Consider the following 12,741-nt stretch of genomic DNA (forward strand, 5'->3'; position numbering starts at 1 on the left):
TTAAAGAAGGATCTTTTAAATATTCTTAGCTAGCTCATTGCCTAAACTGTCATCTACTATTTCCTTCCCAGGCCCCCTCTTTTGCTCGCCCTCTTCACTGGGCACTCTGTAATTTCAACAGCCTTGGAAGCAGAAATGGAAAACGATAACATTCTTATTTTCAAAGCTGGTCTAATTCTGTCTGCTGCAAGAGGCAAGAAAATATACCGAAGCATCATGTATTCAAATTGATTGTCTTTGACGAGCAAAAAGTGGGCTAGATTTTTTTCAGCTATTCCTTCTAGTCATTGACATGACATCCATTGAAGAGATTTGACTTTGTATTATCAGTTAGTCATAAATCCCCTTCAAATTGGTATGTTTCAATGAGAGACGGTTTTGAAGAACCTAGCATTCTCAACATTAACTGGGACTGAAATACAATATTCTGCCCCTCTGTATGCGACCTTGTATACTGATCTGAAAATGTATTGTAAATATTGATTCAAAGATGCCCAAAACTACTTGGATAATGCAAATATAACTTCCATATACACATGCACGTGTGCACACTTCACAGAGGTAAGGTGAAAACTAGAGGAAATAGTAGTGATTACAGAGCAATTTGGGATCATGGCTGGACTGAGGAGCTGTTGTCCTTTCCCTGTTTTTCAGTAGCTTCTTCAGGCAAAACATCAGCCATGGAAATAGGTGGTCAGATGGGAGCAGATTTACTGCATTTCCCTTTTAAAGATGCAGCCTAAATAATACAGATTATGCTTTTTATAGATCCATAGAATATCTGGAAGGGACCTAAGGAGGTCACGTAGTCCAACCTCCTGCCTGAAGTACGTCTGATTAGATCAGGTTATTCTAAAATGTTTCAAGTAAATAACAAATTTTTGAATGTCTTTTTATTGGGTCACTTAGTGTTTTTTATAATTATTTTAGGATTGAGAATTTAGAGTAAGCTGAAGATAATTATTTTTGCCTGAGTTTTGTCAGAACTTTTTGCTAAGGTGAAGGGTCAGAATTTGTACTTTTCTGGAAGTGTAATGCAAAGGTAAAGTTGCAGGAATGTATTTAGGTGCTGATTATATCTTATTTTCTTTGTTTAGAAGTAGAGATACTACTAAATGTTCAATATATGCATGTCCTTGTTTATATTGTTTTCTGACTTTACTAAGTATATTGTAAAGAAGGGTTTAAATAAATTTGCTATAATTTTGCTAATAAAATCAGGAAGCACTTATTCATCAGTCCTAGGCTTTTTCACACTCTTTCTAGTTAAATTTGTTTGACTTGCATACCTTTTGCAGCAGCAACTGTATTTCTTGCTTTATTTTCTGCTTCAAAAAGTTTAGGTTTTTCTCCTGCACTCCTTTGATAAGTCTCCTTTTATCTAAGAAAAGAAAAAAAATGTAGTTAGTCCATTGGTTATGTAGTGATTCTTGTATTTTGTAACTAGGTATTTATATTTGTGTTTAACTTAATGCATGTTTCTATTTATCTTGCTTTTTATGTGCATATTTCATGACTGAAATACATGTTTTTTTACAGATGCATAGCTCCACTGGAGGCGGATTTTGTGACTGTGGGGATACAGAGGCATGGAAGGCTGGACCACTGTGTACTAAACATGAGCCTGGAGCATCAGGTTCTCCAAAAGAAGTAAGAATATTGCTTAAAGTGAAAGACAAAATATTGTAAATATCTCCTTTTTTAAAAAGTTCTGTTTCCTGTGTATGGAAGTATATATATTGTATAATTCATGTAGCAGGTCCAGTTGAGCTGAATCAGGATTTCCTTGGTCAAGGTGTTTGGGGGCCAAATGTATATATTTGACATCCTTTTGTCTCTGAACAAAAGGCAAAACCCAATAGAACAGTTCTATCTTAAGCATTTCTGTCTTTGGTTCAGAATTTAAATTGCATTTTCTTGCTCTTTTCTTTGCTGTGTGTGTTACTCAGTTCCTGTTGATAAATAATGGGTTTCCCAGGGATTAGTAAATGTTTAGATATAGTGCTTGATTTTAATATTTTCTTTTTCTTTATTACTGAACAGTTTTTTTTGGGTTTTTTTGTCAGTTATGTCTGTGTGATCTGTCACTGTGACTAAAAGAAGTCCTTATGTTTTAAAACTAACCTTATGGTAGGATGCATCGTGCTTAAAGGATGCATCGTGCTTATTATACTTGTTCAAGCAGCACATTAACAAAAAATATGCCATCTTATAAGCAGTTCTTGAAGAGAATATAAGCAAATCAGTTGCTTCAGGTAAAATTGTTTTTTCAGAGTCCTACATTCTGAGATAACCAGGACAAAAAAACCTTAGCATTTCTCATTGCACATAGACGCCTAATTCCTCCTGGCTTTGTTGCAAAAATACTGTTCATTATGATCTAGCAAAAAATCAAATGGAAAAGGCATAAAGAGCACTGACCTTACAGAAAAATGTGACAAAGATTTCCTTCACTCATTCCTCCTTCAAAAAAAACATGAGACTGAAAAGTCCTTGATGTAGTATAACCATTACTTAGCAACAACCAAAACCATCAGTGTGCTATCAACATTGCTCTCACACCAAATCCAAAACAAAGCACTGCACCAGCTGCTAAGAAGAAAATGAACTCTATCTCTGAAACCAGGAAATAAGTGATATTACTCAGGTGACCAGTTTCTTACAGACAGTAGCATACGTTATGGATTTCACCTGTCATGGCTCACAAAAAAAATAATCACACAGATACCTGGATGAATGTGGGCCTATGAGGCACATTCAGAACTTTAACAAAGAGATTCTAAACAAAATACATTGTATCTCCCTGCGTTAAAAGTCTTCTGTTCTAAATCTAATAGATCTTCTAACAGTTGTTTCAGTACTTTACTTTTGAGAATCATAGTATTTTTTGGTTCCACCAACTCTGACCAGAGTCCCTAAAATGGTTTATGAAATGTTTACCTCCAACTGGGGAACCTGTTTCTCTGCAAGGTACAGATTTTGACCTCACAGATATGGTATTTGCATCTGTGACAGCATATTCTGGTTTTTACCTCCCTTTTCTTTAGAACAACTTTTTCATAACAACAAAATAATTAAAAAAAAATGTTAGGATAGTCACCAATACCATTATCAATAGAAGTTTATCGCATGCTTGTCAAGCAACAAGCAAGTCTTTTCTGGATGATCCTGACCAGTGTTCTTTTGATTACTCTAAGGGCAGAGGATGTATCTTGCTAGGGTGTTCATAAACTTACTCTGATAAGGTAGGAGCAAGTAAGAAGAGGGATATGTTTGCAATATGTTTGTCTGCTATGCAGAACGTGGTAAAAATGTGCTTAGGAACTGGCTGCTATTTTTAAAAGGTAGATTAAGTTTATAGTTTGATCTACAGAGTGACCTCTTCTTGAAAATGAGCCCCGAGTAGAGGACAGGTTTCAATCTACAACATCAAAGATAAGCACCAGAGTTTTTAGCATTTCTGAGATAATGAGGTGAGCATTAGTAAAATACGGTATTAAAAAAAAATTACAGTGAGGAGATATTTATGAAGCTTGGTGTGTATGTAATATGGGCTCAGAAAAGCAACCCTTCATTTTAGAATCCCTACTCCAGGCATTTGGGAGTCATCTGTTCTCTATTGGTTCCAAACTGATGTCTTTATTATGCTTGTATATAAAACCTTTTTGCCTAAATCTATCCTTAAAAACAGATAACTGAGAATTCATGTCTGAGATAAACAAATGGACCTGGAAAGTATTTTTACCTTTTCAAAAAAATAAAAGATAAAAAAATTGGTGGTTAGTTATTTTTAAACTTTGAACATACTTAGTTCATTTTTCCATGATTTTGTTTTTTGAAGCTTTACCTGAAGCTTAAAAAAATACGCATTTTTGGGCATAGTTCTGAGGCAATTCTATTTTCACACTTTCAATTTACATTAGCTGTATCTTAATTCATTTTAGTGTGACTTCTACTAATGTGGATAGCATCGCAGGTGGCATTGCATCATTTAACTTTTCACTACTTGTATGAGTGCAATCCCCACTTTCAGCAGTTTGATGTGGTTTCCTTCGGTTTGTTCTACAGACTGAAGGAGAGCAGCATGTCTTACTACAGGTTCTTGTTCAGAGTATCTCTGTGTGCAGCTCTATTTTCCTACAGCTCTTATCATTTTTGCTTAATGTGTTACTGCTTAAAAAGCCAAACTCCTAAGAAATACAGGGGGGGGAAAAATTAGTATATTTACAACTCAATTCAACTAGATTATTCATAGTGCTGTGGTTTATTCATCCTTCTCCAAACTTTATGATGATGATAGCTTTGTCAGTCTGGGGGGAAAAAAAAAATTACCCTAGACATTACATTCTTAATATCTACCAAGATCTACTATGAGCTTATCCAAAACTAAGTATGTACACACAGTGATATTTATAGACCATGATTTCATTGGCAGACATTTTAGATTTTATGTTTGACTCCAAATTATTCTTCTAATGCTTATGAGGTCAGAAAACTGTTCAGTGCTTTGGAAGCAGTTGATCATGGTAATGTATTTTCAATTATCTTACACTGTGTTTTTAGCTTTTCCATTATATGGACACAACATGTTTTTACTTGGTTTTTTATTATATTTTTAAAGCAATCTGCTTCATAAATGGATAAATGTGACTTTAGTTGACTGAAGAATTTTTCAAAAACATGATTCTTAGCTATATTAAACACATCACTCTTTCTGTTCTTTTATATTTAACATATGCCAGTTTGTAGAGGTGAGAGTGCCCATAGTACTTGGGATTAAGTCACATGTGAAAAGCTTTATTTTTGGAACAGATCTTTGTTTCTCATCTTTTCTGACTTTGGTAAATACATACGTACTCAGATTATGTAGGCAGTTTGGGTGATCCCAAAATTATAGGAAACTTCGTGTGAATACTCTAGAAAATATCACCTTCTGTCATATTTATATACAAAATTAATGGATTTGGTTGTGTTAACATTAATAACATTATATAACATTTTATATATTCATACGCTGGAAGGAAGGAGGTATGGGGAAAAGGTCATCAGGGCCCTTGGATTAAAACTCTCTTTTCACACAATATCCTTGTCGTGTATCTGTGTCTTGTAACTGAATATTGATTGTTTCATTCTTAAGTGTAGATTTGGTAATTATTTTCTTAGCTTATAACTTAAATTGCTCTCCTGTTTACATGCTTATGGGAAGGTTTAATAATGCTGTATGGCGTAGGCAATTCACTTTGAGTGGATGGGAAATACATCAGTTCACAGGGATATTTTAAATGATTTCTAGACCTGGGATGGGATCTCTGTAGAGAACAGAATTGGGTTCCTTTAGATGATTCTGTTCAAGGAGAATCATAAGTATTTGACAGAATATTTGGAGAAGAGCAAGCAATGCAGGGGAAGAATTTTGATCTGGCCTGCAAACTTTTGGTATCTTTAGGTGTACAGAAAGCAATTAACCAGCTTTTTAAAATTTAAGTTTTAAAAATAAATTGAAGCTTCCTAACACATTTGGTGAGGCCTTTTGTCATCTATTCCTACACAAAAACTGTAAAAAAGGTAGGTGAAACTGTTGGAATACTACTGAGAGCCCTTGGGGTGAAATAATTTTTAAGAGAAGAAATTAGGCGATAATAATTTGCTTGAAAATCATGAAAAGGCTAAATTTCCGGCAGCAAATACAGTAATAAGATATTCTACCAACCGTTTTTTTAATTTTTTTTTTCCATATTAATGTTATCTTCTGTTTTACAGAATTCTGAATGTCAGTTGAATGAAGAAATCATGGAGCATTCTAGGAGGGTGTTTCCCTCTGTGATAAAATACATTGTAGACATGCTTATATGGGAAGAAGAAAAAGAACTGCCTCTGGAGCTCACAGTTAGGTAGGGAGTATTTCCAACTTTCTCTTCAGGGCATTAAAACTGATAATAATTTTGCCTGTGGTATTCTTACAGACATGCAAACATTAGTGCCAAAATTCCTGTAAATAGCACTGTAGCAATTTTGATCTACAGTTATATAGAGGAAAGCTCTTGATACATCATGGGAAAAGTAGTGCGTGACTGTGCTCCATCAGTCACTGAGGGAGCTGCTCTGGTGTCAGCCCTGTCCACAGCAGAGCAGCAGATCTTGGTGCACAGTGGGTCTTCCTGAGGCAGGGAAAAGCCGGTGGAGAGGCCCACCAGGAGCTGACAGCTCTCGTGGGAGATGTTGACAAGTTCTGGGCATTGCCAGAGTGACCACGACTGCCTCCATGCCTATAAAAAGCAGCCTAGGGAGCATAAGTGACCAGGAGTGCTGCAAGCAGTGTGGCATGTCAGGCAGGGCATGGCAGTTTCTGCTGCAGGGCGTGTAGGAAGGGCATAGTCACCCTGCTGGCTCAAGAGGTGAGTTCATTTGGTGGTCATCACCCTCTCAAAAGGAGCTTAGCTGTGGTATCCACCCCAGTGGAAAGCTGTGTCCTCTGCACTTGCCAGAATTGATGTGGTGACCCAGACAGAGCTCCCACAAAAACATGCAGCCATCTAGGTCTCAGGCTGCAGAGAGTGCCAAGGGCCTTTCACTGGTAACGGATGGCAGCAGTGGGAACAGCTGTGTGAGGTGCGACCAGATAGATGATTTGCTCAGCCTGGTGGCAGTGCTGTGTGAGGAAGTAGAAAGGTTAAGGTGCGTCAGGGAGTCTGAGAAAGAGACTGACCGGTGGAGCCATGCTCTGCCCTGCCTGAGACAGAAACAGGAGCAGCCACCAGAAAAAAAAACAAGACCAAGGGAATACTGTACGCTCCCCCTGCCAGGCTGGAGACAGTAGCTTAAAGGAGAGAAGTGAATGGAGACAAGTCCACATGCAGGGTGGCAATTGAAAACCCTCCTTGCCCACCTTGCTTTCCCAGGTGCCTCTGTACAATAGGTATGAGGCTCTGGATGTGGAATGCAGGTCAGTGGATGATGATCCATCTACACCAGAGGTGTTGCTATGGTCAGTAAGGCCTACCCCACCCCACTCCCACCCCCCCATCACAACCACCTCCACAAGGAGGGAAAGACAGGTTATAGTATAGGCAGCTCCCTTCTGAGGGGAACAGAGGGTCTGATACGCTGGACAGACCCTCTTAGGGAAGTCTGATCCCTCCCTGGGGCTTTGGTTAAGGACATAACTAGGAAACTTCCCAGCCTGGTACAGCCCTTGCAGTACTACCTGTTACTGCTCTTTCATGTGACTGGTGATGAAGCTGCAACATGTAGTCCAAGGGTGATCAAGAGACTCAAGGCCTTGGGGTGGTTGATAAGGGACTCTGGAGCACAGGTTATTTTTTCCTCCCCCTCAAGTTGTGGGCAGCAACACTGGAAGAAACAGATGGGTCTAGTCTATTAATAAATGGCTCTGTGGTTGATGTCACTGCCGCAGTTAGGGAGTTTTTGATAATGGGATGACCTATGTGGCACCAGGCTTGCTGGTGTCAGATGGGATTCACCTTTCTTGAAGAGGGTCTTTGCTCACAAGCTAGCCGGGCTCTGACAGCTTTAAACTAGGCTTGAAGGGGAATGATACGGGGCTTGCCCGTGAGGAGCTGTGGGATGCCATGCCAAGGTTAGAGGGTCAGGTGCTAGCAAAGGCCCTCAGCCTGTTGCTTTGAGACATGCTGGCTATACTGCAGCACACACGTTCAAGTGTCTTACAGTCTTACAGAGATGAACCAGCAGGTCCTGGGGTAACAGGATCCGACAGGGAAACACCAGTGAAATAGCCCAAAGGAATTAGAGGGCCTTCCTCTAAGAAGGCAACATGGCCAGCAGCCCAGCTGAAGTGCCTCTATGCCAATGCACGCAGTATGGGCAACAAATAGGAGGAGTGGAAAGCCACCATGCTGTTAGAAAGCTACGACCTAAGTGCCATTACTGAAACTTGGTGGGATGAATCCCATGACATGGCTACAGGCTTCAGAAGGGATAGGTGAGGAAGGAGGGATGGAGGTGTTTGCCTCTACATCATGAAGCGGATAGTGTGAATAACTGTGAAGAATAGCCACAAGCAGGTTGAAAGCATAGGGGTAAGAATCAGAGACTGAGGTAACAAAGGGAACCTTGTGGTTGGTGTCTACTACAGGCCACCCAATCAGTGGGAGCCTATTGATAAAGCCTTCATACTTGAGGCTCTTGTTATGCTGGGGGACTTCAACCACCTTGACATCTGCTGGAAAAGTAGCATGGCGAGCTGTAGGCAATTCAGGAGACTCCTGGAATGCATTGAGGATAACTCCTTAAGCCAGCCCTACCAGAGGGGATGTGATACTGGACTTGTTGGTCACCAATGCAACTGAGCTAATCAGTGATGTCAAGACTGGAGGCAGCCTGGGCTGCAGTGATCATGCACTGGTGGAATTCGCAGTCCTGAGGGATATGGATCACATGAAGAGTGAAGTCAGGACCCTGAATTTGAGGAAAGCAGAATTCCAGCTGTCCAAGGAGTTAGCCAGTAGGACCCCCTGGGAAACTGTTCTCAGGGACAAGGGAGCAGAACAGAGCTGGCAGATCTTCAAGGATGCTTTCCATAGAATGTAAGAGCTCTCAATCCCCAGGTGTATGAAATCAGGAAAGGAAGGCAAGAGACCAGCATGGATGAGTTGAGACCTGCTGGTCAAACTAAAGGCCAAGAATAAAATGCACAGGCAGTGGAGGCAGAGACAGGTATCCTGGGAAGAGTATAGGGATGCTGCCCAGTTGTGTAGGGATGGGGTCAGGAAGGCCAAGGCACAGCTGGAGCTGAACTTGGCAAGGGATGCAAAAAATAGTAAGAAGGGCTTCTACAGATAGGTCAGTCAGAAAAGGAAGGTTAAAGAAAGTGTGACTGTTAACACTTGCCACTGGAAAGTAGCAAACTAGTAACAGTAGATGAGGAGACAGCTGAGGTACTCAACTTTTTTGCCTCCTATTCACTGGCAGTCTCTCTTCCCACACCTTCTGGAGTGGATGGACATGAAGATGGGGGAGCAGAAGCCCTCCCACTCTAAAAGAAGAGCAGGTTTGTGACCACCTGAGGAACCTGAATATACAGAAGTCTATGGGACCCGACCAGATGCATCCCAGAGTCCTGAGGGAATTGGCTGATGTAGTTGCCAAGTGATGCTCCGTGATATTTGGAAAGTCATGGCAGTCAGGTGAAGTCCCTGATGACTGGAAAAAGGGAAACATTGCACCCATTTTAAAAAAAGGTAGAAAGGACGACCCTTGGAATTACTGACCTGTCACCCTTATGTCTCTTCCTGGGAAGATCATGAAACAGATTCTCCTAGAAGCTACACTATGGCTGACACAGCCCAGCTGGCTTCACCAAGGGGAAATCCTGCCTGACCCACCTAGGGGGCCTTCTATGATGGAGTGACTATATCAGTGGACAAGGGAAGAGCTATGGATGTCATCTGTCTGGACTTCTGTAAGGCCTTTGACATGGTCCCCCACAATATCTTTCTCAACAAATTGGAGAGATACGGATTTGATGGCTGGACTGTTCAGTGGATGAGGAATTGGTTGGGTGGTAGCATCCACAGGGTAGTGGCCAACAGCTCAATGTCCAGATGGAGACTGGTGACAGGTGGTGTCCCTTAGGAGTCTGTACTGGGACCTGTACTGTTTTAATATCTTGATCAATGACATAGTGGGATTGAGCGTACCTTTGGCAAGTTTGTAGATGACACCAAGCCAAGTGGTGTGGTTGACACACCTGAGGGATAGGATGTCATCCAGAGTGACCTGGACAACCTCGAGAAGTGGGCCTGTGTGAGCCTCATGAGGTTCAGCAAGGGCAAATGCAAGGTCTTGTACCTGGGCCAGGGCAACCTCTGATAAGAATACAGGCAGAGGAATAAAGGGGGATTGAGAAGAGTGCTGTGGAGAAGAACTTGGGGGTACTGGTGGATGAAAAGCTGGACACCAGCTGACGATGCACGCTTGCAGCCCAGAAGGCTGTATCAAAAGAAGCATGGCCAGCAGGTTGAGGGAGGCAGTTCTGCCCCTCTGCTCCACTCAGATGAGACCCCACCTGGAATGCTGTGTCCAGCTCGGGAGCCCTCAGCACAGAAAAGACATAGATCTGTTGGAGTGGTTCCAGAGAATGTTCACAAAAATGAGCTGAGGGCTGGAACACCTCTCCTATGAGGAAAGGCTGAGAGAGTTGGTTTTTTTCAGCCTGCAGAAGACCCTAGAGAGACCTTATTGTGGCCTTTCAGTACTTAAAGATGGGGACAGATGTGTTAGGAAGGCCTGTTATGAGAGGACATGGGGTAATGGTTTTAAACTGAAAGAGGGTAGATTTAGACTAGATAAAGGAAGAAATTTTTTACAATGAAGTTAGTGAAACACTGGAATGGGTTGCCGACAGAGGTGGTAGATGCCCCATCCCTGGAAATGTTCAAGGTCAGGCCAGATGGGGCTTTAAGCAACCTGAACTAGTTGAAGATGACCTGCTCATTGCAGGGGGGTTGGAGTAGAGATCCCTTCCAACCCAAACTATTCTGTGATTTAATGAAAACGGAAAACAACTGTTGTGTGTCATGTTAAGAAGACAAATGGTATCATAAAACAGCAGAGAGAGGGAATAATAATGGAATAATCAAGTAACTTAAAATCTCTTTTGTACTTGGTACAGGGTTTTTGTGGCTTTTTCTGGTATAGATGGTGAAGGGTGTGTGTCTTTGACATGAAAAACATGCTTAATTTTCTTCTGTAATTTTTTTTGTTTGACATTTTTCTCAAGCTTGTCAGGTGTTGCTTATATTACATAGGACACTACTTTCAGTTTTATTTTTATTTGTTTGCTAATATGTTGGCTTTTTCCCCAGTAGAGAGAAGGTAGACAGCTACTACTGTGTCCTTTTCAATGATGAACATCATTCTTACGATCATGTCATCTATAGCCTGCAAAGGGCACTTGGCTGTGAACTTGGTGAAGCCCAGTTGCATACTACTGCCATAGATAAAGAGGTTAGTGCATTCTGGATATGGGAGAAAGTAACTTTTTAATCACTAAGAAGTACTCCTGTAGTCTCTGGATCATAGAATTTTTGTTTCTGGGTGCTGGAGCTTGAGGAGAGAGAGAAAGGCATGTTGCAGAGTAACTGTTAATCAACACTTGCTTCAAGAAAGCTTGTAAACTGTGTTAATTTTCTTCTTCAGAATAAAAACCCACTTTCCTGACAAAGGGAAGAGCTGATTAATCTGAAGTTGCTCCTTGCATGTTTGGCATACTTGCTTTACCTTTTTTTTCTTAGCTGAGATTAATGTTTTATTTTAATGGTATTTGTCTGAAAAATATACAGGTCAGCAATACGCATATTCAGTTATATTTCATCAGAAATGTACCTTACGTTTTGCAAGAAGAGATAGAGCTTGTTTTGGCTTATACTTCATTTGAAACTCTTAAAGCTTCAAATTAAGCAAATGAAACCAGGAAGAATCCATGAAAGAATGCAAGTGAACTTGACAATTCTACTACTTCATTTTTCAAACTAATGTCCTATGTAAAAACCTTACATTAGTAACCTAAACTTTTTCTACACTGGCAGGGGGGGAAGCATGATCAGTTTTTGAACAATCTCAATTGCAACCGTATTTTTTACCTCACTAAAGTACAAGACTTAAGTGTTTGCGTATGGAGAAACTTTGTCTATACCTCTGTATATGTGTTATTTCATATGTAAATAACATATCTTACTAATATTAGAATCCTTTTTTTAATCTGTAAAAATTGTTTTCGTGTTTCTCTTTGTTTGGGTAATGAGATTTTAGTTCTGTTTAGTTCATAGTGTCAGTCTTATGTAATTACAAGTCTTGTCTGGCAGTTGCAGGTTTTGTAAAACGTGTATACGTGTGTGCTTAGAGTAAATTGGAAAGGTTTTCATTATGAAGGTTCCTTTTGATTGAAATCTAAATTTTAGATCCAGAGTTGATCAGACTTTTCATTTTACAAAGCACCTGCTCCAACACAGGACTGTATGTTATATTGTTTTAACTGTAACAGCTCCACAGCATACAGCCACTTCCCCTCTTCTTGTGTGCAGTTTTGCTGTGTGGAGAACTTGTTTTGGAAGCCTCAGGTATGCCTCTGAAGTGCTTTGAGTGGAATTTGAGGTCTAAGCTGGACCTAATCTTGGCTTTATCAAACCCACACTTATAATATATCCTGCTATTTTCATATGCAGAAGTAAGAAATAGTAGGAAAGACTGTAGAAAAGCAAATTCAGGATGAGTTGTGCTAGGAAGAAAGTTGATGTGGTTTGTGTTTAAAGTATTCTGCAGAAATTCCTCTCATCTGTTTTAATGTGTACATGAGTGTTCCTTATCTAATAATACCTGAGTAAGATACCCAGACTTTACTTTGTTGTTCTGTAGTTAATTTAATTAAAATAGCTTTTTTTCTAAAGATAATTATGTTAATTTTGATTTGCTTCTAGATGTCTAAAAGCATCATGAGTGAGTGATATTGGTCCCTGGTTTGTTTTTTTATGTATTAAAAAAACATAATGGGTCAGGCTTGTGACATTTTGGCTTTGCTTTATGTTTGTCTCATGCTCAATATTTTCTTTAAACAGGGTCGTAGAGCTGTTAAGGCAGGACATTATGCCTCTTGTCAGGAAGCAAAAGAAGAAATCAAGGTAAGTTCCTAATTTTTTTAATTAATTACTGATTAAATATTTTAATAAATATTTATTATTAATACTGAAGACTTACTTCTCTTAA

At 39.9% G+C, this 12,741-nt stretch overlaps 1 protein-coding gene across 4 annotated transcripts in view; it reads left to right on the forward strand.

Moving 5' to 3' along the window:
* UBR1 (ubiquitin protein ligase E3 component n-recognin 1) overlaps nucleotides 1–12,741 on the forward strand; it is a 74,974-nt gene that overhangs the window by 14,972 nt on the left and 47,261 nt on the right. For 2 of the 4 annotated variants that reach the window (XM_080397665.1, XM_080397667.1), the window contains exons 4-7: nucleotides 1,540–1,650; nucleotides 5,761–5,891; nucleotides 10,845–10,986; nucleotides 12,594–12,656. In XM_080397665.1, the coding sequence (XP_080253791.1) occupies nucleotides 1,540–1,650; nucleotides 5,761–5,891; nucleotides 10,845–10,986; nucleotides 12,594–12,656 (447 nt within the window). Of the gene's footprint in view, nucleotides 1–1,539; nucleotides 1,651–5,760; nucleotides 5,892–9,006; nucleotides 9,440–10,844; nucleotides 10,987–12,593; nucleotides 12,657–12,741 lie in introns of those variants that run through there. The other 2 variants (XM_080397666.1, XM_080397668.1) reach the window with 2 other exon arrangements.

Source organism: Falco punctatus (genome assembly GCF_963210335.1).
Source record: "Falco punctatus genome assembly, chromosome: 7".
In the NCBI taxonomy this organism is placed as follows: Eukaryota; Metazoa; Chordata; class Aves; order Falconiformes; family Falconidae; genus Falco; species Falco punctatus.